This window comes from Aythya marila, assembly GCF_965140915.1.
Source record: "Aythya marila genome assembly, chromosome: 5".
NCBI classification, from domain to species: domain Eukaryota; kingdom Metazoa; phylum Chordata; class Aves; order Anseriformes; family Anatidae; genus Aythya; species Aythya marila.
In genome coordinates, this window is record NC_139046.1 from 22,898,012 (window position 1) to 22,925,542 (window position 27,531).

Consider the following 27,531-nt stretch of genomic DNA (forward strand, 5'->3'; position numbering starts at 1 on the left):
AACTGGGGGTGTACATGTGGCTCTTGTCACTCCTCTGACTTCCCAGTGCTGCAAAGCTTTGTGCGCAGACAGTAAGGACAGACAAACACTAAGTCCACAAACTACAACACTATGTTTTTCTCCCTTCAGAAGTTCAAAGTCCACTTACAAATTATTATTGACAAATTATAATTATCTTTAAAATACATATTTATGCCAGAATCAAGAATGCAAATCCAACTGTATGAAACAGGAAAATGACATCTCATTGCCAATCTCCAATGTCAAGTACTTAGTACCGAAGATGGAGATGACCATTTAAAAATAATAATAAAAAATCATTAAACGAAATTTCCGGATGAGCTCAGTTCCATGTAAATTAAAGCCTGAATACCAGGTCTTAACTGTATGGAAGCCTGGAAAGTAAATCTGTCTAGCCAAAGTGAGTTTTACCTTCCAGTTGTCATTTTTGGAGTGCTGCAGCAATTTTTATTATTTTATTTTCACAAACTTCTCTTAGCCTTATTTAAGCACTTTAACATGAGGATCTTTAAAAAATACAGTATCTGCAGTGCCCAACTCAGGAGAAGTATCTAGCTCTCCCAAGGCCAGTTTGATGGTTTACCTGGGAGATGGCACTGCTCTTCTCATCGCCTTATCAGTAAGAGGCTGTCTCACTCCAGCACTGTCTGATTTTGGCTACCTCAAGGATGGGTATGTAAGGTACAGGAAACTCCAGATGCTCAGTTCTGGATAAAAGTTCTTAAACCTTTCCCCCATGTTTTTACTCAGTAAGTCTGAAAATGAGAGAGGATAACCTAAACAGAATCACAAACCGGAGTAATTGATTTTTCTACTCTTTTATGTCAACTCCATAATTTAGAAGTAACAACTGTTCCACGCATGTATTAGAAACATATGGTTTTTGTTTTGAGCCTGAGGATATGGAAGGAGGCAGCCACTATGACTACAAAAATACTAGTTTCCTGTTTAAATTTGGGTGCACAGTTGGATTTGATGGTTTATCATCTGAGAGGTTTCTCTGGGTAGAGGGAAGGGTTGTTTGTTTGTTTGTGTTAGGGATAAGGCTGTTTCCTGATCTGGGTCACACTGTTTATATTTGTTAGTTTTATGCTGATTGGGAGTTTAAAAAGAAAAAAAAAAAAAATCATTTACTCAACCACTGCCAGTGGTGAATTTGTTCAGTACACCCAAGCCCAATTACTTTTAAAAAAGCATCTATCATCCCCACAGGAAAAATATTTCAAATTTTGGAAACAACTGGGCTATGAAGCTGTTACATAGTAAACTACTATTAGATGCTCAAAGGATCTAATTCCAACCCCCTGCCATGGGCAGGGACACCTCCCACCAGACCAGGTTGCCCAAAGCCCAATCCAACCTGGCCTTGAACACCTCTAGGAATGGGGCATCCACAGCCTCTCTGGGCAACCTGTGCCAGTGCTTCACCACCCTCATAGTAAAGAATTTCATCCATATTAGCATCTAATCTAAAAATCTGCCCCCTTGTAGTGTAAAACCATCTCTCTGATTTGTCAGGCACTATTTGCCATTAATGAAGCCATGTTGGCCGTCACTAATCACCTCCTTATTTTCCGTGTGCCTTATCAGAGTTTCCAGGAGGATCTGCTCCATGATCATGCTGGGCACAGAGGTGAGACTGACTGGCCCGTAGTTCACTGGGTATTCCTTTTTTTCCCCTTTTTCAAAATGGGGGTTATGTTTCCCCTCTTCCAGTCAGTGGGAACTTGACCAGACTGCCATGACTTCTCAAATAAGATGAACAGTATATGGATGTGTAAAACCTCTTCACTGTGCCTATGCCACTCTCCTACAATCTTTTGTTACAGCATGGAAAAAAAAATGAAAAACAAAGCACATTCATTTGAACCTCCACTACAGCTTTATTTGGAGAAAAATCAATTGTCTTAACTATTCCAGCATTTGTTCATGGTATAAGGTATCCCATTCCATCTCAGAGACTGGAATGATCTGACATATTTAAGAACTTAGTCTGTTACTCCAAATCCAAATGATTTACATTTTACTGTCAGTCTGTAGCAACAAATTATCTTTGATCTCAGACCATCTCTCCCTCCCAGTCCTCATTGGCAGTTTTTCCTCTTTCGAGAATTATTTGCGATGTGTTTTCAATTCCTTCCAAAAGATCTAAGCAAGCTGGGATAGTCGCAAACAAAAAACAACTTTAACTTTGCATTTACAAAGCTGTCCTGTGCAATCAGGTACAGTATTAGAATTGGAAGTTCCAACTTTCAAAAGTTAGGAAACGGATAATGGGGATAAACTGATGCAACCTTTACTTGGTTCTTACAGCTGGCTAGTTCTGAGCTACATGAGCTAGTTCTGTGGAACAAACAGGATTCCTCTTCCTTGGAAGACTGTCTCAATAGCAGAAACAACCAGGTGATAAGCAAGGCAGAACACTTGCTAGGGTGTTAGGCTCACAACAAAAGGTGGTCCCACCACATAAGCACCATAACAAATGCTCCAGTCTCATATTCCATAATGCCATGACTGCAAACTGTCAAAGACCTAGAGGAGAAGACATTCCTTTTGCTGCCTGTATGGCAATGCCAGAAACCTAGTGGTAAACAAGATTAAAGACAAATGCTTGTAACTAAAAATTTTGACATTTGGTGTCCTACTGAATCCTCAAGAGAGGGTTCACATGAACAGAATATTAAAACTAGACAAACCATAGGTAAAAAAGAGCAGGCCAAAGGAGAAGCAGTGGCACTCAACAAAGATGCCTTGATTCTCCTCATTTCTTTGCGTCAGTAAATTTGCATTTACATAGCATTCTAAAACATTAAATTAGTAAGGCTTCAATAAACTGCAAAATATTCCACTGCACAGGCACATGATAGTGAAACGCTGCAAAACCTTGCATTGAATAAGTCAGTGGAAGTACCAGCTATTTTTGTCACCTGGGAAACTACTTTGTGCTAGAAGATTTCACCAGTACTACTCAGCCTGAAACACCCAGTAGCAGAGAAACATCTCACACCAACAGGAGGAGTGCTAGTGCTCTCTGAATGACACGAGCACTGTGAGCAAACAACCTTCTGAGCTCTAGCATTAGGCTGAAGGGCATGACATTTTTACACTCCTAACCAGCTAAACTCTTGGACCTGGCCTGAGTCCCAGACCTAACCGCCTCCAGGCGATTCACTTAAACTGAAACAGGTGTCAATTTAATCATCTGTAACATGAAGGGTAATGATGCTCCCTACCTACAGAGCTCTTCACCTTCGTAGAAGCAGGGGGCAGGGAGGATTCATCTTTCTAAAAGGCAAGTACTTACAGGATGCTCTTGAAAAGTCACTGCAAAATACAGAATACTACCTACTAGGCAGATACACATCTCAATAAGAAGATATCAGGGACAAAAACAAGACAAGACTCTATTAAATATCTGTTGGGCTATCAGAATGCAACCAGCTGTTAAGAGTAAAAACAGGAGTTATGTAATTACTACTCCAGAAGGATCTTCAGACAATCCTGGTTCTAATGTCTGATGCTCCCAGATTCCCTGTGTAGCCTGGCATTAGTTGTTCTGGTGCCTAACATTTCAGAATCACTAAAGTAGTATCACATCTTAGGCTGAGCCTTGCCATTTTGGAGTGGGAGTTCAGCAGGACAACTAACATCTATGGCATTAGTTTGGCACTAGCAAGAACAGTACCTTCCAAAGCATGGCAATATCTTCAGGAGTAACCTCCTTTATAAGCATAAACTCACAAGCATGAGATTTTCCAGCTGAAATGATTTATACACAAGCTCTCACAGGTAGTGACAAGTTGAGTGCCAAAAATTTGCTTAAGTTGATATTATTTTTGTGCAAATAAAACCAAGGACTTCTCTTTTTAATGCTCATGACAAATATTTAACTTACACTTTAACAGAGACAGTTACTTCTCTGCCTTCAGTCCAGGTCCTGCTTCACATTGCTACATGCAGGTAGTAGCAACTGTACATTCAAGCTGGTTGTAGCTTCTTTTTCAAGTATCTTGACTTGTTTTAAACATATGCCATCTATCAAAGTTCAGGAAGGGCCTTGGTCTGACAAGACTTGGATAGTTATATTACTACCAGCAAGTTCTCAACCACCTCAAGCATATTCCTTCCTAATCTCAGATCAAGTCATCCTTATGACTGTGCATGCAAATAAGGCACACCAAGTACATGTTAAAAATGGATTTCCTGGATCACCTCAGACCACAGATCTCATTCAATGTCTTGTCTCCAGGTGCAGTCAAGCTGAATACATCTTTTCAGATATACGTGAGACAGAAATCCTCTGACTCCTACAGGCATACAGCTAAAGCCCTGAGCCATGAGAGTTGATAATAATGCTACCTTGTGAGGTTAGACTGAAGAAAAGCAAAGCAAAGAAATAAAGCACACACAGACGTACCCAGTTGAAACACTATTAAAGCAAATCACAGAATCACAGAATTTCCTAGGTTGGACCAACATTTTTATTATCTTACATCACTGGGAAAGGCGGTTCCATAGTTTTAACTGTTCTAAGCCTTGTACCATTCCCCTGACAGCTGAAGTTCAAACTGCAAGTCTGTCAGCAGTATGTATGACAGCACAGAATTTGGATGAGATTTCAACATCCCTTGCTTCTGGCTTAGGAAAACCTCAACATGACCAGAACAGAAACAAACTTGAGGAAGTAAATTAGAAGATCGAGTATCCAGGTACGATTTGTAAAGCCTACAAGCACAATTTGTAAAACCTACAAACACAATTTGTAAAAGTCTCCATTGCTATCTGAATAAGGAAACAAAACCAGATCTTTCATTGCAGACATTTTACGATGCATTCAGACTGGAAAGTAAGCTCTGCTATGCATGTTGAACTGTACACATGCCTCTCAGTGAGAGGACCAGATGGGATAAGCCCACAGTGGTTACATCACACAGTTTATACCAACAAAAATCATGCCTAGAAGATGCTATTCTAAAGTGATCTGTATGCATTCAGTCATTCAGATTAGTACTAGGAAGCTATGACGACAAAAATGGCTGTTGTTCAGCTCCGCTCTCAAGATATTTTAAGATCATCTCAAAGACATAAGATAACAAATGTTTGTTAAGTCTTGCTGATAATCTGATGAATTGAAGATCCAATTCTGAGATGTTTTTGTGAAACAAGGGACTTTCCTCACATAGGTTTATGCTCACTGCTTGGAGCTAAATCAGGACTCACAATAGGAACAGAAGACGATAAAAGTGCAGCTGGTCTACAGCCATGTCCCTTTAACCAGCTTGATAAGGAAGAACCCCAGGAGAGGGAAACAAAACCCAGTTTTGTTTTCCTAGAGAAACTTCACTTAACCTTCTCTCCAAAGGCACAGCTTTCATGCTGTTAGTTTCTAAAGCTGAGGGACTCTCCCATGCTTTACCTGCTCAGTGAGAGCAATAGGGTTTTCAGGCATCCTAAATAAGACCACAATATCAATAATGCATATGACAGAAAGGAGTTTATGTTACAAGCAACTACCTGGGGGTTCTAATGGTGCCATTTTCAGCAAGTTTATTCTTTTTGTAAATTTGCCAAATGTGCTTTGTGTTTTAACAAGGAATAAAACCAGACACATAGCTAGCAGAAAGAGGCACCCTGTGCTTACCAGCCATTGTAAAAATCGTAACGTTGTACTTTTCAATGTTATATACATACGTAATTATTAAATATATTATGTGTATACGCTAAATCAAAAAAAAAAAAAAAGCACTTGGTCCAAAATTTTAAATTGAAATGGTGTGCAACATAAATAAAAATAACCCAATGCGATATTTGATCTAAGAAAAAATTATTTTTTGTATTTATTAATTTTTACCAATAAAGCGACCATAAGTCAAGCAAAGAACTCAAGGGCAACTTAAGTGAATAAGTGGCAAAATATAACCTAAGCAATTGTTAGATTTTTAAACTAAGATCTCTGCTCAAGTATATTTGTAAAGGTAAAACACATCCATGAAGCGAAGGCACTTCAAATTATGAGGAGGATAATATTCAAAGATAAAACACATCATACAAGGAGTTAAGATGTAAAATTTTCCTGCCACTATTCCTAGCTATGAACGGATGGTAGGTGCCATCAACAAAAGCAGCCTTAAAGGATGGCAGGGGCCTGTCTTAGGTGATGGATCAAGAGAAGGAAGTATCCACCTTGCATATATTTGTCTACAAAGCTCATCATTCATGTGTCCAGCTATGAAAAATCCTATTATAGTCACATTGACTGCGGGTCATTAAGGAAATTATAATTTACAAAACTACAAAGATATGATATATTCTAGAATCTCTTCTTTCCTTACTCCTTGGACACTCTTTATAATCTGCTTTCCTAAGCTCACTGAAGAGCATACCTATTTTTCTGCTTGTTTTTCCCTTTTAGTAGAAACCTCTTATACAAACAGCCACCTTATTTTTCACTTGTTCACCATTGCTCTCATTTTTGTATTAGCACTAATGAAAAAAGCACTACAAATCACTCATAGACCAAGCTTTAAGAAATGAAGGTGGGTGTTTGCCAAACTTTTAATTCCTTTGTTAAACAAAAAAGAGGTAAGAAAACACAAACAAACAAACCCAAAACCACAACACAACTAGGAATCCAGCAGATATGGAAGCAGCAATGCAAGGAATATATGGATCCGTCCTACGAAAAATTCTGAACAGGGGAAAAAAAGGTTCTGTGAAGAAGGCTACCCTTGTTAGCTTTCAGATGGCAGAAAAAAAAAAAAAAAGTGAAACAAAAGGTCTGAAGAGAAAATTAGAAGCAGCTTTCAAAATAACACTGCACAAAACACCAGTGTGTTAGGAGGGGAGAGGGGGAAGAAGAGAAAGGAGGGGGGGGAAAAAGTGGAAAAAAAGGAAAAAGAAGGGGGTAAAAAATAAGCCATGACAACTTCTTGAGTGCTAGGATATTTAGTACTGCCAACTCACAAACCTGTCAAACATTTTCTTCCTGTCCACTATGCTGCTTCTTTCAGTACTGCAGTACTTCTGAAAAGGGGAGCAAGAAGAAAAATGATTGTCCTAAATTTGCATAACTGCACAACACTGGAGATTTGCGAGCATTTCTAACAGCCAAATCAGCCAAACAAATTGTCTGCAGAAATGCAACAGTAAGCTATCGGGGTTCTTATGTCGGTAACATCAGAAGCCTGTTGGGAGAATCAAATCTTTTATTATAAAAAAATCAATCACAATTCCCATTCTGTTCCTCAAACCCTAAAAACCTGAGTGCCACTAATTTAGCCTTCTTACTGAAGAATGAATGCCAGATAAAAAGGAGCCGACAGCTGGAAGGGAGCCAAAGGAAAGCTTTCAGGAGCAAAACGCGGAGAACAATGTTTGTTCTGCGCCCAGAACCCTACACCAAACTCTGCACAGACAAGACAGGCATCTCTGGCTACATGGCTGAGAATATACATTTAGTGCAGAGAACACTGCCTTTAAAAGGAGAAATAAATTAGAGATTAACGCCTTTTATGCGAGCTGCACGAAGAAGAATTCCCGGAGCAATTCAATTCAGCGTGAGGAACAAGGTTCCTTTCAAAAGTCACCCTTTACTGGGAAGGGCGCTTCTTTGCAGGGAGTCTGAACTGAGAAATACACAGCTCCTAGCTTTCTATTTATAGTTATTCAGGCAGTGAATAGTCTCATTCCAAATGCCACAAGGCATACTCACAACCTTTTATTCCGGGGACCTGATTTGTGTTTCATTTCAAAAGTCCAGCACTATGAAGAAAAAAAAGAGGGGGAGGGGGAGAAGAGAGAACCAGCAATGGCAACAGGCAACAGAAACACTTTTTCAGATTTTTTTTCTTTCCTTTATGAAGCTGGTGCTAGAGAGTGTGGAAAAGAGTTTTTCAGAAACTTCCCTATGGGAAGGAAAAAACGTGCGAGCTTTGGAGGCGCATGCATTTTTACTCATTAACGCTGAATACCAGCGCGCTGCAATTTAAGGGAGTCTGGGGGAAGGAGGAAAAGGAGCGAGGGGTGAGAGCATTTCAATTACTTGGCTTTGAAGGACCCTTCTGAATGAGAAAGAGACAGAAAACACTTGTCAAATGCAAGTTCAAGTGAAAGCCACTTCTGCCAATGAAGTGTGCAGATGGCTGTGGGGGTTCCACTGAACCCTAACTGGGCTTCTATTATGTCTTTATTGCTCACAAAAAGGCAAGGGTCACCTTCAGTTTAGAATAAGTTAGCTTCCTTTCCCACAGAATGACTCTGGTCAATCAAGCCAGCAAAGGAAGTCTTCCTTTGAGTGACTGCTATCCCATCAGCACACTGAAGAATTTTTAGAAAGGCTAAATAGACACAAAAACCTTTGGTCTCATCTACACTACAGACATTTATAAGAAAAATTTCCCACCGTTGCAGGCAACCTTGGGAGTCCTAGGGTAGGCTGGTGGTGGCCATCATGTATGTCCATTCGATTTCTTTCTTATTAGGGCCAGAACATAGGAGTCTAAAAATGGTGCTCAAAACTTTAGAAATTTTATTAATAAGATGTGGGACAAAAAAGCAAAGTTCTTCACCCCTATTTTTAGCATTGCATTCCTTAGAAATACAGGAATCCCAGTTCTGCATCAGGACAGCCCATGACGACAGGGCTCCTGTTTCTAACAGTAACCAGGTTTGCGCATTTTACAGTGTAAGGTTCGAGAAATTCAGTGATGGGCAGATTTGGTACCTTCTGCCCTCCCAGCAGCTGCACTGTGGGCTCACTGATGTAATACAATGGAAGGAGAGGAGATTTAGTGGCATATTACCATGAAACTTTTGGGAAGAAAAAAAAAAAAAAGGAAAAAATTAAACTGAATAGAAAAGAGTCTAACCGAGATGAAGGGAGGTGTGAGAGTGAGAGGCTTTGGAGAAATATTCCAGCAGAAGGAAAGAAGGAACAAGATCCCTCAGCCCCGTATCATGGAAAATGAGGCAGAGCTATCACTAGTGTGCAACAGTATTAGTGGAGCTGAAGGCAGCTCAGCTTGTGCTTTGCAATATTCTCTCTGCTGTAAAGTACTGTGAAACACTATCATTAAGCTGAATCAGAAGGAAAAAAAAAAGACTAAGAAGAATGCTAAATTTTGTGTTCGTGGCACTTCACTCTGTATTCTTCATTTGAAAAGCTCACACCTAATGTCAATAAACACCAAAAGGGTGCGGTGTCCTCCCCAGTGGTTTCAGAGGATTACATAGGAGGAGAGTTCCAGGCACTGAAAGGTCAACTATATTCAATACTTTCCTTCCAAATCAGCAACAGAAAAATAATAGCTGGGGAAAGACTTCTTACCAGTGAAAAGTTAATGCCCAGACCATGGTGAAAAACGTGGTCTGATAATCTGATAGAGTGCACTGTGCTTATTGACACAGTTATACACAAAGACAGAAACAAATGTCTCTTGACCCTGTGATAAGACAATATTCAGAGGGTCACAACTCCTGGGCAGCTGCTCCTTATCTTCCAACTAGGCCAGAGGTGAGCTGTATGGCAATGCTCTCTATTATTCTTGGAAGAGAGAGAGACTGTGAAAAAAGCAAAATGGAAAAGAGTGCTACAGAAAATTCCTCACAGCTACTGGCAAACAGGTGACAGCTAAAAACTTTAAGCATCCTACGTGCTCGTCTGATAAAGGGAATAAAATTTACATGTGACATAGAACCCACCTTTTCCTCAGCATCTGGAATAATACACTTACTTATTCTGTGCCCCAAAATGCATTAGGCTCTCCTAAAAGTAGAGCCATTACAGCACTTCATAGGTATAGAAGCCTTCGTACAGCTAAATACAAGATCTTTTAAATACAGAAAGGTGATCCCAGCAAGGGAAGCAAAGCAGAATTCTCTCCCTAGCAAAACGGAAAAGGGTGATTTGATATCAGATAGCCTAAAATAATTCTTCAGTGAGAAAGGAGAGCCTCAAGCATGTAAAACTCAAATAATTCTTCAACTTTGTAGCTTAATACATCCTCAGGATTTCCTCTTGATAAATATAGCAAAAGCTGCACATACAGAAGTAATTCCTAAGCACTCTGCAAAGACCAAATTTAGAAGCTGTCTGTCAGCTGCTAAGTTTTTAAGTTGTCCGTTTACAAGAAGTAGTACAAAATAGAGTCCCTGGAAAATTGACAAGATTTAGAGGTTTTTATGACTGTAGAGCAACCCTAATAAATTATAAATGGTCATAGAGGAAAATAACTTCATAGTGGTATGGATTCCACCATGGAAAGACTCGGAGGAGTATTTAAACTGGCAGCTGCTAGCATTTGTGGATTTTCACTTTGAGGCTAATGGGTAAAATGTCAAGCTTGGCATATAAAAGTTTGGGAGAATCCCTGATCAAGAACATTCTATGGAGGCTCCTCATTCGATCAAATCATTATTTGAGAGTCCTCTACTAGCGCATTAGGTGGCGTGACTAACACAGGCCACATCATCTCTTGGATCTATTACTTGGGAAAAGAAGTCCTTGGTGTGACTGCTTCCACAGAATGGGGATTCACTGCAAGGCTGGATTTGCTTTACTCCTTTACAGATTAACATTTCTAGTTATTTACAATGGTGAAAGCAAGGTCAGCTAATAAGAACTTTGCACATGGAACAAAGAGCACTGAACTTTTTGATGTTTTTTTAGTTCCTGGAAATTAGGAAAAGGGGGGAAGACGGGAGGTTAAGCCAGTATCTCAGCATAACCTTTAAGAAAAAACGATCTTTACTACAGAAGGGATTTGCTTTTATTGTGGAAAATCCATTTATGCTCAAATGGATCTCAAACAGCAGTCTTCACCCCAGATGTGTAAACGGCCTTCTCATTATACTGGGCCTATAAAAAGAACTAAGGTCTTGAAACTGATTTGAGGTTTTCTGGGACATTTCAGATTGAAGCACTATGAATGTGCTCACAGCACCACAGGCTATTGATAAGACACTGGTCCAGGACATTTCCCTCGAGTACTGAAGCTTCCACATCCCAGTTTACTGGGCCACTTCACGTCAGCCAGAACATAAGGACAAGAATAATCGAGGCTAGACCATCATCCACCTGCAAAGAAACCTCCCCATCCCACCCAGAATGGCAAGAAAGGTTTTACTCAAGACTGCTGAAGAATGGAAAAATAATATACTTAAAACAATACATTTCTCCAAAAGCAGTCCTGAACACAGGTGGAATTGGCCAAACTTTAGATGTGTCCCTTTTATAAAACACTGGCTGCAAACTCTTGCCAGTTTCCCACTCAACACTGTCATACCTTTCCTAAACTTGGGGCTCAGATACAAGTTCACCTGGTAGCTGACTCATTAAAAGGGGAGAGGAACGAATGCATGTTGATAAGTATGTCTTCTTTCATTTGGTAAATGAGTTTCTCTGCTCTGTGAGCACTTCCTTATTACGTAGTTTAGAGTAGAAAGGTGCAGTGCTTGCATTCAGATCAGCTAAAGCCTCTCACTTTGTGAACACGGATCTCATTTGCTTCAGCAGCCACCACACTTGGTAACAGTCTTCTTAAAAGAAAACAAAGACCAAGTAGTGCAAAGTATAAAATAATACACGGAAATTCCTAATCAAGCAGCAAGCAAAACACAGACAACTTAGTCTTGTAATTAGAAAAACAGAGTCAGAAGGCTCTATGCTCTTAAAGCAGGTTAAGGCTGACTATATTTCTGTGCTCCAGAAAGAGGCAGTCTCACACCAGGAAATCCTGAACCAGAGCCTGTCTTAGAAAGAATTAACACAGCCAGAGAGTTTAAATTCATAAGAAAGTATTAGGATCTGAAACTATTTGGAGGTCTGACCTGCTGAACATTAGTGTGTTTCATCTCAGCAGTCTCTGTTCCAAACTACATGCTGCTGTGCACAAAGTTCAAACAATTGCAATACCATTTCTATTAAGAGCATTGCAAATATACCTAAGCAAAAAAATCAGCATTTTTTAGCAGAGGAAGTTGAGACTCCACCAACATCCTTGTCAGTCTAAACCAAGGTGTTTATACTTGACTCCAAATCGGTGATAAGTCTGATAGTGCAAGCCGAACACTGCAAACAGGCAGACAGGAGACTGGGGAACCCTGAAGAGGAAGGAATAGAAGACCCTCTGTCCCCCTTGCTGCTAGATTTCTTTTTTCTTCCTAAAGATGCACACCGCCTTTTCACTGAAGAAGCCTTGTTAGGCTTTCTGTCTTTATGTTAACTCTCAAAATATATGTTTATAGTTGTCATCGCTAAAGCCCTGAAGTCAAAGATACAGATTTCATCCCTCCCAGAAATTTTGTGTTCCATTCCAGCAACGTCCCTCTGGGTAAAGCAATCACAACTAATTTGTCAGTCTTAAACTCCAAGAACTGACAAACTTGTAACAGTATTTTAAGAAAGTCCTGCCCTCAGATAACTCCTCCTATCCATTTACAATGACTACCTGGCTGCTGGCAAGAAAAATTGTTCCCAAGCTCACTACTAGAGATTATTCCCCTTCAGAACCTTGAAAGATAATTACAAACCCATTCTTTGGACACTGCTGCAAATCTAGTGCTCACACAAAAATGTTTGCTGCCTAGAACTGCGTGGCTCCCTCCAAGTAAAACAAGAAATCATCGGCAACAGCATTCATGCTTGCTTGCTCTTCAAGCAAAACATACAGCAATAAAGGAGCCTAAAAGCCATTTAAAACTAATAAAAACATAGCAGTATTTGATGACCACCAACTACACACAAACATACAACAACAACAAATATCCAATGGCCACAAATGGAGAGATGTTTATACACCTCATTCCCTCAACAACAGTTTGACCCCAGACAGAAAAGCAGTAATTTGAAAAAGAAGAACTTGAAGAGGCACTAAGAACAGCACTGAAAGTGCCAGCCAAGGCTACAGGAATACACTGCTGAACAGACCAATACAAAGACTAGGAAAGTATATGGGTTTGCTAGGCCTATTACAATATATGCTCTTCAGGATCAATATCTGATCTGGCTTAGATATGTAGAACTTGCATCTAGAAAGTATACAACAGAAAAAATGATCGAGTGAATAGTATAGGAAAGTTATATTTCAGGTTAGGGACAAAACTGTAAGTACTTCAATTTATACTTCATTCCTAACAATTACATTTAGCTGACGTTTCTCAGCCACAGCTCTAAATCAAATCAAGCATCATTAAAAGTTTTAAGTTAACTGAAATAAAGGCCACTCACTATATTATCAATTTAAACAATTTTATTCCTGCAGATGTCTACTTGGACTGACATCTGTTCTTTAGATCAAAAAGAACCTGTGCTCCTTATTTCTACATCCATTTTACTTCTCTGTTCTCATGCATTTATACTAAAATGCAGTGTGGGGACTGTTTACAGAATCACAGGATGGGAAGGCAGCTCTGGAGTCATCTGGCGTCCCCCCCGCTCCAGCAGGGCCACCCAGAGCAGGGTGCCCAGGCCCACATCCAGGCGGCTTTTGGAGATCCCCAAGGAGGAGCCCCCACAGCCTCTGGGCAGCCTGTGCCAGGGCTCCAGCACAGCCGTGCTGCCTGGGGTTTCCAGGGAACCTCTCGTGTCCCACTTTGGGCCTGCTGGTTCTGGTCCTGGTTCTGTCCTTTCTGCACCCTCCCCTCAGGTAATATTTGCAGACATTGATAAGAAACCCTCTGAGCCTCCTCTTCCTCAGGCTGACCAGGCCCAGCTCTCAGCCTCTCCTCAAAGGAGAGATGCTCCAGTCCCTTCATCACCTTAGTGACCCTACATTTGACTCTCTTCAGCCTCTCTTGTACTGGGGGAGCCCAGAACTGGACACAGTTCCAGATGTGGCCTCACCAGTGCTGAGCAGCAGGGAAGGATCACCTCCCTTGACCTGCTGGCAATATTTTGTGTAATGCAGCCAAGAACATCATCAGCCTTCTTAGTGGCAAGGGCACACTGCTGACTCTTGCTGAACTGTGTCCACCAGAACCAGATTTATTTTTTTTTTTAAATGTCTAATTAGCACATGGAGGTAAATTCAAAATAGCTGTTCTTTCCAAGAGATATTCTTATTTCAATAAATTAATACACATTATCTCCCAATGAGTTTATTACACTATATGGACTTTTTAGCCCCTTGGTGAAAAATGCCAGAGCACAGAAACAAACACATTAAAATGTATCAGTTAAAACTCATCTATTAATATTGCCTTTTTTTTTTTTTTTTTTTTTACTCAAATGGGTGGAAAACAAAGTGTGATATGTGAAGTATACTCCAACTTGTCTAGAAAAAGCAGCTTTAAATTAGATTATTAATTTTTCTACCCCTCTACAATTCACTTCTGCAAAGACTACTCCAATTTAAGTAGCAAACTGTTTCAAATGACATTTTACCCTATTATGTAGTAGGTTAACAACAAGCTAATTATAAAATTGCTTCCTTGAATTTCAAGGACAGCCCATGTAACTGAATCTTGGAAAATTTTTGGTGAGTTCCAGGATTGTCATCTGATGCTTACAGATAAGCTTGAACACCCTATAAAATTGCAAAGAATCACTGTATGTATAATTATAAGTTTTCTGCAAAGATAAACGAAGGACATTTGTCAAGGGGGATACAGGAAAGCAGGAGGACAAAAAGAAGTTGCCAGAAAGGGTAGTCTGCGTAACACTTATTCCAAGAATACTGCACAAACTTAAGTAAAATGCATACATAATAACAGGCACCTGAGAATTCAGTAATTGCTCATTATGCAATTACACCTTAGGCACTTTAAGCAAATACTGAAGAAATAATACAAGGGAAACCTGGCTAACCGCAAAATTGTTTTTTAAGGAGAATTAGGAAATTCTACACGTGGATGCCATTGGGTCTTTGCTTCTCTCCCTGCTGGAACTCAGTAATCCTTGTTAATCTATTGTTTGTTCCTGGAAAGTACCTTTTCTCTGTCAGTAAAATCTCAAATTCTCTTGGATTACTCCGTGCCCCTTACTCATAGCTGAAGCTGTGTGGACAAACACATGATTTCAACAGACATGACTCAAAATTTGCTATATATTTTTACTTGCCGTCGCCTCTGCCAAACTAAGCAGAAATTTAAAAAGCTGGGAACAATGTTACCACAGGGTGCCAAATTTGCAGTGAAAGCCTCACAGGCTGCTGTCACGCAAAGTTTGACAAGCCTTGCCAAATGGTTTCTTCAGGATACGAACTGCTTGCAAAGTGACTGGGCCCTTTGTGTTGCAGCTGAATGCTGCAGATGGGAAGGTCTCCGTCAGGAAAGAGTAACTGCTGTTTGCACCACGTGAAGTTTTAGGCACACAAATAAGAACATACTCTCCTGGTACAGGACACTGCTTGCTACCTTCAGCATCTCTGCAGTGTTCCTTTTCTGTTTTTCAAAGAGCACACTCAAAAGCAACGTCAAAATGTGTTTAAAAAAAAAAAAAAATCAAAACCTACCAAATACACCTCCAAAAAACAACTGAGAAAACACCAAAAAAAAAAAAAAAACACAACCAAAACCAACTAAATAAAACAAAAGAGAAAAAAAAAATAATAATTGGAAAAAAAAGCCACAAGCACACCGGATATTCACAGTACATTTGAAACCTGAGGTCTAGCAAAAAGAATATCAAGCAGAGAGATGCATAAATATACACAAGCTAAATTCACTCCTGCTTTTTTTTTTTTCCCCTGAATAGAAAGCAGTTGAATACATAGGCTGAAAGCAATTCTATTCTACAAGCAGCTCTTCAGAAACCTACAAAAAAGTGTACAGGTTTTTAATAGTGCACTTTTTACATTATCAGGCATAAGGCTTAATACTCATTTTTCCACCACCCAGACAGACTTTAATTGCAACTATACTCTGCAAAGTAGTAGAAATAATGTTTTCAGTTTAATTCAATTTTGCAATTTCTACACAGTCAGCTGGGACATTTTGAGGCAGGTGAAACTAGAGGGTTAGAGGAAAGTTTAGCCAGCACTACTCTTTTAGATAGTTTTATGGCCTCAACAGTGAAAAGAAAAAAAAAAAAATCTTAATACTCAGCTAAGTCAACAACAGTAGAAAATATTAAACACATCCTCAACTTGCAGCTAAGCTAGGCTTTGTTTTTGACAAACTGTGGATGCAACAGACATATACAGACACACAGAAGAAATCACCAAGACACCAGCTGTGCTGGCAAGCCATATATATAGCATCCTCTTGGCAAAAGAACATATACATGAGAAGAAAGAGTTCATGTTAAAGTGAAGAATAACTTCAACACTAAGTGGAAATGTCCCACCTCATATACCATACACACAGGACTTCACATGTACTTTGGCTAGCAGAGCAGCATGAAATGTGGCTTACTAGGCAAACCTAGGGTATTGAAGGAAGCTCTCAAACAGAGAAATGTTTCAGGAAATAATTATAAGGCTGCAAAAGAGCAAGATAAACAAGAGATATGAAATACAATCCATTAGATAAATGTTTCTATTCTGAAATATATCCCTACTGCAGTTTTTTGATCTTGCAGAGAAGTATTAATAAAAAGAAGCTCTACTGGAGACCAGTCTGGAACCAGCCAACACCTAAGCTGTGTCAATAACCAGTTAAGTCATGCAGTTCTTTCCCAAGTGAGCAGAATACAAATGTCTGGCATTTGTTCCAAAATGGAAACTGAAAATTTGTTTTCTAATGGACGTTCTGCAATAGACATTTAACATTCATTTCTACTGATGGCATGCCAGCGCCTTTTTAACTCATGCAGCTGCACAGTGGACCACAACAGGCCCCTTCACAGCACTGTTCAGAACTCCAGACAACGTCCATGATATTTTTCCCCATCACGTCCTAAATGGGCCTATTTAGGGATTTGTAAATGTCAGGGGTCTGTTCATGCTAACTAGCAAAAGTAAACACCAAGCATAAAGAGAAAAAGTGTTAAAAAGGGGGGGGGATTTAAAGCAGGAACATTTATACCTGTTTTAACCTAAGAACTCATTGATAGGCACATAAGAGATAAAATATTTAAATCTTTGTACTAACAATTATAACTGGGTTGCATGACATACAGCAATCAAAAGAGAGATGTTGCAATCCACTTTATGTAAAAAATACCTTCTGTTTCTGAGACCAAGTAAAATACCCTCTTCTCTCTATTTTTGAAAACAGAAGAGAACCACTAAAAGTATAATAAGCAAAAGAAAAACTGAGGGAATAAAAAGCCCTTACTTTAGCTTCTCCAACTTTCCTAAACTTAGATGCCAAATCAAACAGTACCATTGGCTTTACTGTCTTAAAATGAAGTAAGGCAGACTGAACAGACTGCTTAAACCAGGGAGATCAATTGCACCAGTACAGTTCCAGCTACAAACGGTGGAATCTAGAATGTTCTTCGCTACAGCCTGAAAGGTAAGGAGGGAGACAACCCCTCTACTAGTCATCAAGCCCAGTACATCAAGACACTGCCAGACAGCAAAGTTACATTTCTCAAGCCAGCAGTCTTGATTCACTTCTTCCAGAGGGCAAAAACTTTAGAGAGCACAGACATTACCAAAGGCCCCAAAATTTATTTATCCTAAAATGCTGCATATACTATTCCCCCAAGTAACATGAAAACTCAACTGACTTCACAGAACAAGGGTAAAGTTTCTATACTGCTTTTACTAAGTACTGTTACAAAAATGGACCTTTTTTTTTTTTTTAATAAATATATAGTATAGTCAAAACACAACCTCAGCAAACTAGCCTGCATTATAGGAAGAAAACCTACATTACAGGGAAAAAATCTCTCTAAAGCAATAGTTTTATCCCCTTCTTCATCCCATTCTGGTTTGGCAATTCTGTTTATGAATTGATTTCAATTAGCTAGGTTACCTCATCTTACTTTGAAGCCATTTCAAATTCCCTGGAGAATTCCCTTTTGAAATTAAAATACTCAGAGCTAATTATTTAGCACCTTTAATTTTCAAACTGCTTTTCTGACATCTTTGTGAAAGATAAACAACTGCTTCACAACAACAACGTACCAGAGATAGCTCAAGGAACCTGTTTCCACCAGATGCCCAGAGCATTAGAACAAGACATTAAAAATGAACATTTGTCAGTATGACAAATCTCATCATTTAATGATAATAGAATAAAACTTTTCAAATTTGTCTGACCTCAGGTCATGTCTCATGCTGTCAACCAAGCCTGCGGATTAATTATAGCCTACTATAACAACTTTAGGTTGAGCTTCAAAATCCATTTTTTCCTTCCTTCTCAGAAATGCGAGCTAAAGAAAGTTTAGGAAGTTCACCAGCAATAAAGTGACCTTGCTAAACAACTATTTTATTAAGAAACCAAGCACTGAAAGTGGAGGGGAACACAACAGCATCTAAATCAAATGTTTCAGACCTCCTCACAACACCTGGCTGTATCCATATTTTTCTGTTTTCTCTTGGAAAATTTCCTCTCTTCCCCATCACCTCTGCAGCATCCTTCTTTGCTAACATCATGCCTTTTCTGCTGGCCATAGAAAAATAGTGAAAAGCTACACCTATTGGCCTGAAATTGGTATTTCTGTCACTAACACCTTATTAAATGCCTTACTGCCAGCTCTCTTATAAACTGTTTGGTGCTCCTACAGCAACAACTTGTCCTAGGCCAAACAGTATTTCTACGCTTGCTAGGTAAGATGTCAAATTGGCTCAATATGCATGGGGAGCTGGAAGTTGCAGGCTGCAAGAGAAAACAGTGGTGAGCTGCGTAAATAACATAGCTGTATCTTCTCAAGCTAGAATTTCCTGGGAGCTGGGGGTGGAAAAGCCACCAAATCTCACTGGTATTGGGCCTAAAATGCCACAGTTTACAGTCAACTGTTAATAATTCAGTGAAACTTCAGAAGCTCATGGACACAACTTCAAGAGCCCAAATACCCTGGCCCCAGAACCTGATTCCACATCTTTCAGTTATTTAATTTATTATCTTCTCAGTGAAATTACTTCAGGACTCAGTTGTTGGTTTTTTTTGTTTGTTTGTTTGATATATCTAAAAGCTGTTTCATTTCTGTGGTAGCACACTTCACAATTATTCTTTTAGACTAAGGTTTAATCATGGGATACTGAGGCAAAAACAACAGGGGGAAAAAAAAGCATTTCCTTTATGAGAACATCTCCTGGAACATCTCAGGCCTTACTTGTGCAATTGTCAACATCCATGACTACACCAATACCAGATGTCTGCTTTGATCATATCTTAAATTTAAAGCAATGAATCTCCAGAGACACCTCACAATCTTACTGCTGGAAACACACGTAACAAATAAGCAGATAATTTTTCCAGCTTTGTCTAGCATACAATATGTACATAGCAGGTTGATTAAAAATAAAAAAAAAAAAATAAAGGAGTTTGAAAACAGGTAGACAGGATGGATTTTTTGCATTTAAAAAAATTTCTTCCCAAAGAAAGGAGAACAAAAAGAAATCCTGCCATACTCTATCAGAAGTTCTTTTAATAACTAAGAAATGTTTAATATTTTCCATAAACACTCATACAGAATGCCTACGTTGTTTTCAAGGCAGGCAGAAGGTACTTTTAAGTGTCACGGTACGTGGAAAACAACTTTTCTCCCATGCGTCTGGACACCACATAATCATTAAGGTACCAAAATATGGCTCTCTAGGACCTCCACATCCACTTTCTCCCATACACAAACCTTGCATCAAGTCTTTTGCATGCAGCAATTTCAGATAGTAATTCCAAGCACCATAGAAAATGCAAAACATTATTAAAAGAGGTTGTGCATGAGTGTTCCAATTAGTTTCAAAAGCTTCAGATCAAACCCGAGATTTCAAGCAATTAGATTATACTTCCAGCAATGCAGAAGTTTCTGACTGCATATCCCTTGACATAGCAGTTGATGTGAACGTTTTCGGAACCAGTACAGCATACAAACACACTTTTCTTCTTCTCTACTGTCTTGTTTTGATAAATTTATTGTAAATATTAATGAAACAAAAAACCTGCCCCCTCAAAATGGTTAAATATATCCAAGACAAAAAGCTGCATATAACAACATGTTTTTTGAGAATGTAAACAAGAGAGGTCTGTTACTCACCTCAATTTTATCTGTTTTTGCATCTCCCCAGTAAAGTTTGTCCTCTTCAAGATCCAGTGCCAAGCCATTAGGCCAACCTAAGGAGGTGTTCACCAGAACTCTCCTCTCTGAGCCATCCAAATAAGCACACTCTATCTTTGGACTTTCACCCCAGTCTGTCCAATACATGTAGCTGTAAAGGAAAGGGCAGAAACAGTCAATGCATATAACATTCCAGCCAAAAAGCATCAAGATCTGTTCTGCTTTCGACAAAACATCCTAGCTTTCTGCTTTCCAAACAAACAAACCAACCGACTTTAGCTGTATCCTCTCTGCCCAAAGCACCTGTGGAGTCTCCCTCCTTGCAGATCTTCAGAAAGATGCCTGGACATGGACCTCAGCAACCAGCTCTAGATGGCCCTGCAGTGGTTGGACCAGGTGACTCCAGAGGTTTCTTCCCACTTCAACCATTCTGTCGTTTTGTCATCAGCAATAAATTAAACTCAGTTAACTGAATTAAACTACTGAAAATGTGAAGCGGCCCAATTTTTTAATAGTTATATTACTGAAGACGCAGATAAAAAAAATCCAACTGAACATGCAACTTATAGACTCAAAGAACACTGCATTTAGTAGTCACCTCTTATAAAAACGCAAGTTATTTTCAAATCAAAAACAACATTTGACAAATAATCACCTTGTAACCTGCAGACTTTCAGTTTCATAAAACCACAAGCTAGACCCAAAGACCTACCACAGGACTACTAACGAAAATAAAACTTACCCCATTACAGGATTGAGCACAATTGCTCTAGGTTCATCTAGGTTTTCTGAGATAAGGATCTTTCTTGATGTCCCATTCAACCGGGTCACTTCAATGCGGTCTGTTCCAGTGTCAGTCCAATACAGGTTCCTTGCCACCCAGTCCACCGCAATACCATCTGGATGGTTGATTTCTGAGGTTACCAGAGTCTGTGCTCCAGAGCCATCAAGGTACGCCCGACGAATTGCCCGGACATCATCATCGGTCCAGTAGATGTAGCCTTCCACGGGATCGTAGTCTATGGCTATTGCATGTCTGATGTTGTCTATCTGCAGAATAATGTCAGTGAAATCCGGCATGTCCAAGGAAATCCTTCTCAAGTCCGTCCTTCTAGCAAGCAGCAAGACTTCTTCAGCACCTGGGGAGAAAACCATTCATGGTATCCTTTTCTTTTTTTCTTCAATACCCCCGCAACACAGTTCTTTTGCTATCAATACAAACACTTCAATATAGTACAGCACTTTCACTGAAATAAAGCCTTGTCTGAATAGGGAGTTATTCTTAAACAGTTCTTCTCAACTGAATACTTGTGCTGGCACTCTTAATTCACAATGACAGAATCCTTCTCCCAGCCTCCTACACTAAGCATGGAACATAGCACCCTCAATCTAGAATAAGGGCATCCATGTAGGTAGTTAGCTGAGGACAACAGATTTGCTTTAAATCAGCAGCCTCCATTAGCCAAACAAAAATGTACATGCAGGTGGAATTCCCAAGAAGCACACCAACAACCAGATCCAATACATCCTGACCAATGCAAATGTGCAGCTTGAAAACACCAAGCTCCAGCTTCCAGCTAGTATCACAATTTACTGCATTCTCCATGAAAAAGGACTGCACAGCACTAGCAACCTTGTCTCTAGTGGTAAAACAGAGTTGGTATGAATGCACATCTAACAAAGATTATAAATCAATATTCATAAAGCTAGCCTTGAAAACACTGCTGGCATCAAATAGCACCTGTGTCTTTATCTACCACTCCTCCAAGTAAAAAAAAAAAGATCAGGATTTTTTTTTTTTTTTTTTAACATTGGTTACATAAACAGTTTTACAAAACTACTTTTTCCACTATCAGCAAAGAAGTAATAGGAAAAAAAAAGTTATGCAAGTGTAGATCAGCCAGGCTGCATACAGAACAATGCCATTCCTTTCATTAGGGTGAATCAAAAAAAAAGTGGGATATGTCCAAATATTTCATCATGTTATACAGAATTTCCCAGCTCAACCAAACTTCCCACTAGTTGCATCACTGCATTAGACATGTTTTTCAACACACAAACCCTACATAATAAATGACAGCGCTAACAGAAGACTTCAGTATGTTAAAAAAAAAAATTTACAGTAGTAGTACTCTAGACAAACTAGTAACAACAAGTCACAGGTATAGCAAGTATTTCTTACTTGGTGAAAGCTGATACAAAACTAAGGCAACAGGGCAGTTTTCTCTCTACCCTACTCCACCTCCCCATTGCAAAGTTTCATTGATGGTGGAAAGGATGCCAGCCAACACCCTGGAGCACACTTCAAAAACAATGGAGTCTTCAGCATTGTCTTTCCGGCAAATTCTTTTATCAGAACAAACCTGAGACACAGAAGAACATCCAGCCACTTCGGACATTTTGCCCACATTCACCCACGTGCTTTGCACATAAAGAGCGAGCATAGTCTTTTCCCTTATTGGTTACTAAGTTGGTGGCATGTAGTTTCAAAACTGGCAATGAGTTTTTAGCCACACTACAAAACTGGAAAGCAGAACAAAGTCACTTGTTTCATTTCATCTGGACCAGAAAACACCAGCTACCAACATTGGATACGCTTTTTTGAGACTACTAACAAATACAGTAATTCAAATCCTCATAAGTCTTCTAGGAGAAAATTGCACCTAGGCATATGCATCAAGTTTTGGAGAGTCGGAAGTTTAATCTATTGCATTTCAAAACCAAATGATATTCACTATCTGCTATATTCACTATATTCGCCATCTGCTCTTGAAGTACTGCTCTCTACTTTTGGGTTTGGAAATCAGAGTGTAATCTCCAAATAGTATCTCAGAAGCGCTGAAAAGAAACAGTGCTTAGGTTGCAAGGATGTGATAAAACACAAGGAAGGATCTAGGAAAAAAAAAAAAAGCGTCTGAACACACCCAAGCTATTTTGCTATACTGCATGGACATAAACCGATGCACACTTCGAGCTACCTTAAGCAACCTTTTCTTTGCCATCGGCTGCTTGTCCTCACTCCTGTATCAGTCCTTCTTAGGTGCAAGCACAACAGGCAGCAAGGCTGCATGTTGCAAACTGCCATAAAAAGAGCTGATCTAAACAAAAACTAACTCAGCAGAAAGAAGTCAGAGTTTTTAACCAGCCTAGTTCACTGCAGAGCTCCACAAACACTTGTGCTGGCAGGGGGAGGGCCACCAACATGAATGTTTCTTCCAGTCAATGTTGGCTGACAAGGTTTGATAACTACAGCATCATTTGCAGCAGCAGACTTGAAGAAAGGCTAGGCAGAAGGAAAGCAACAATAATTCAGACCCTAAGAACATGTGGAGAAATGGGAGGAGTGAGAACCCACACATTCTTGATAGCAAAGCAAGAGAGCAATCTGCCATCAAATTTCGTTAAGATTTTCCAGCTTCAAAGGTGGCAAGATTAAAACAGTTTTCAGCAACAGTTTTTGGTTGTGCCTGAAGCTTCTGGTTACTTCTCTGAATTTATCAAAACTAGTAACTTGCAGTCCAAGTTGAGAAGGGAACAGTCCCAGGTGACAAGACAAATTGTAAGGCTTCTTTCCTCCATCGCTCCCTTACGAAAACACAGCATCAGGTTTTCTTCCCTCCCCCCCACCCCCCAGGTTTCCTTTCTGTTAAGGGAACAACTTGTACCAGCAACTGTAAGAAGGCACTGCTAGGAAAATTATTCATTTTTAAAAGCTTTATAAGATTCCTGGAAAGAGAAGAATAGTGGAATACCTAAAATATTATTTGATATTTTATATCGTGCTCAGAAACATCGGTTTCCTTGAGCAGTGGGGGAAAAAAAAATCAACTGCTTTTTTTGGTTAAAAAAAAAAAAAAAAAAAGACCATGGTGGACAAAAATAAAAATATACAACTTACACCTTCTCTTCTACAATGCTTCTTAGCTAAATGATCTTTGACTGATTAACTACATATAATGGCAGAGAGCAAGAATGAAAGGCGACACTGTTAACTACCCCATCTACTCTACCTACTTCTGAGTATATCAAATGCAAGGCAGTTTTCTTTTTTAAACAAGCATAAGAACTGTAGTTATTAGACTACTTTAAAAAGCTGTCTGGGAACAAAAGAAGTTCATAGCTTGAGATACTTTTTCTCTCTACTTCAAGGATTTCCCCAGAAACAGTCATGGGCTATGCTGACGTTTCTGGATTAGAAAGCAAGCCCCAAACAGCTATGCTCATTTCAAACATTATGATGAGGATCCACTTTAAACAGAAAGGGAGGACCTTCAAAATAATATTGTTGAATCCAAGGGTTGCGTTCAAAGCTGATTAATGCGGTTAAAAAGGACATTTTTATGGAGCCTGTTCAAACAGAAAGGCTTTTAGATGTCTTTTGTTTCATTAAATTGTGGGTGTTAAAATTACGTTCTAAGTACTTAATTGGTATCAGGTCCCATTGTGCTAAGTATTAAAAACACAGATTTTTCTGACAGTACCATCTCCAAAGAACTTGCAGCGTCACCAGACACAACACAGTAAGGAAGAAAACATGTTGCTTGTCCAGAGCATGTCAGCTTGGCAAGAGAAGAAATGAAAAAGAACCCAGATTGCTCGAATCCTGCACGTTACCTGAAATAGTACAGTGTCCACCATCACGTGGGTTCTTTACAGGAAAAAGTTCCCAAAGGTCCTGTTTCTTACCACATTGAAACGCACACAAAATATTTCATTTTCTAATGTAAAATGAGATTACACCTTAACAGACAAGGTAAAAAAAAAAAAAAAAAAAAAAAAAAAAAAAACATCATTACAGACAGCATCTGCAGACCCTAATCTGCAACTGCAGAGGTCAGGCAGCAAGCTACAGCAGAAACACATACCTCCTGTAACAATCTTATGTCTTGCTTCTGTGTTTCTGAAATATTTCACTTGTGGGAGTCAAAATAACTTGCTCTAAACATGAGAATTTCAGTAAAAATTCAAGCCCCAAAACTCAATGTGGAAGGGGGTTGTGCTTGGTCATCAAAATGTTCCACAAAACCAGAAGAGTAAGAATACATTGTTTTAGCTCAACTGGGTCAAAAAATGAGCAGCACTGCAGCTGTTCAGCCACCCACAGCACTCAGTTTCATAGCCCCTTAACCTCCTAAGTTTTTATTATACTAATGTCTGCAATCATAATCTTTAATATTAACTATGTGTAGTGTGAAGCAGAATAGCATCAAACATATGCGTAGCAACTGATAACACAGCAATTACCAATATTACATGCATTTCCAGGACTACCAACATTATGAGCATCGTTTCATGGGAACAGACAGATAAAAATCACATGCAAGTGTTTCGCGTCTTCACACGAATGATTGCATCTTCGCCTTGGTTCATGGTGAACAAGGTCAGGGTTGAACATACCAGAGGAAGGAACTAGCAGATCAAAGTTAAAGGCCCAAATTATACCTACAGGCACTGGCTAGACAACAGGCTGTTAATATTCCCCTAAAATCCACAAATAAAACCAAAACAGTCTTCAGTTCCTCGCAGCAGCAATAACCAGGCTCAACTTTATCTCATTACCTCTGTCCTATGTACGCCTGTGTGTATGATCACACGTTTGCTTGCATACAAAATAATATTTTGACCAGGGAGACGAGTCACAGGTCAGCAACTACTACCCCTTGAATCAGCAATTGCACGATGACTACAACCTCATTGCACAGGGAACAAGCAACCCTGCTTCTAATGTACTCAGCCAGTCAGGCTTTTTCTGCAGGCAAGCACTAGTGGAGGAATATTCCCAAACTCAGTTCTGCCCCATGGGCATACACAGCTAAAATGAACATGTAGGATACAACTTCGCAGCCCAAGATTTAAGGATTAGATTGTTTTTTTCCTCTATTGACCCAGCTGACCAAAAAAAAAAAAATCCTTCATTCCAGTTGACAACTGGGACAGTTTATTGGTAGTTGAACAGAATGCTTCTTGGAAAATTCTTCTGATTTTTAACATGCCTCTAACCAAGACTTATGGAAAAAAGAAATAATAAGAGGAATGAGCTACTTGACTGATTTAAAGTTCTGGTTGCTTAGCAGTTTTTATTGGAGAAATGCAGCTGTTCAAAATGAAGTCAAATTATTACGCAACAAGACCTCATGACAGACGTGTATCTACATCCTTCGCCATTACAATCCATGTGACCTGAGAAAATGTTAACATAGCATGTCTCATTACATTCTGCCCTCCTCCAGCTACTTTTAAAAGTTGCTGAAATATCCTTATTGTGGGCAGGTTTCAATAGGTGCAAAAATCCTGGCCTTTATTGCAGTGTAGTCCAAAAAATACAGTTTTTGTTATAACCGTATTTGACTCTCTTAATAAATTCCTGCTAGAAAAGGAGAGAAAATTGGCAGTGGGCTCTGCACAGCTCTAAGAGATGAGAACTTATCTCAGCACCGTCGCTGGTTCTCCCTAAAAACCTGGACAAACACGCTTGTCTGCCTCATTAGTTTTATCTGTATCATGTAGGCATTTTGATTATTAATGTTGGTAGGAATGTTTTGAAAGCTATGGAAGTGTTATGCTGTGACTTGCCTGCTGTAATATTAGAAACCCGAGAACCTGTCTAATATGTTACAGTGAACTAGTACTAGAGTGCTACAGCATTTATTTAATTAAATTGATTTTCACAAACCTCTCTCACCACACTTATGTAACCACTGATTAAGAAATTCCCAGCAGAATTACTAACTATTAAAACACAGTCACATATAACACCACACAATCAAAAGCTTTCTTTTTTTTCTTCTTTGGGGATCGGGGGGGTAGAATGCAAGCCATTCCTGGTACTACCGTATCACAGCAAAAGTCCTCCATGCAGACAGAAAAAAAGAAGAAATGAGGTCTCTCTGAAGTTTCCATTTGGAAAGCATTTAAAAAAACCCAAGTACAAGCTGCTTTATTTTTCCCACTGGTTTAAACTTTTAACTGATTAATTTACTTACATTGTTGTTTTTTTAATTCACCAAAAGCTTTCTGCAGACCTTCCATAGAACTTTTCAGACAGTCTAACATCCATAAATACCCATGAACTGTTCTGCTTAACATGCAGAACCAATGCTAACAATATCTCAATTTAAAAAACAAACAGAAAAAAAATAATACTGTTCAAGGCAGTTATTCTCCCTTCCTGAAGACTATATTCTCAGTTTGCAATCAAGAAGTCCTATAGAAACACATTAAGAGATATTCTTGTTTGTACATGTGACACAGTCCCTCCCATACCCACTAATCTATTATTTTTAATACCCATGCTAGGTATAGTGTTTGCTTTGATTTTGTTGTTTTGTGCACTTGTTATTAAAAATTCATGCTTCAGTGCTGAAAATGGCAGCTGTATTCAATTTGCAAAATTAACTGCAATCAGA

General features: G+C 39.2%; 1 protein-coding gene across 2 annotated transcripts in view; it reads right to left on the reverse strand.

The window, feature by feature from the left end:
- LRP5 (LDL receptor related protein 5) overlaps positions 1-27,531 on the reverse strand; it is a 142,842-nt gene that overhangs the window by 50,896 nt on the left and 64,415 nt on the right. For both annotated transcript variants that reach the window (XM_082760655.1, XM_082760656.1), the window contains exons 6-7: positions 20,868-21,264; positions 20,105-20,276 (exon numbers count right to left, since the gene is read on the reverse strand). In XM_082760655.1, the coding sequence (XP_082616781.1) occupies positions 20,105-20,276; positions 20,868-21,264 (569 nt within the window). The remainder of the gene's footprint in view (positions 1-20,104; positions 20,277-20,867; positions 21,265-27,531) is intronic.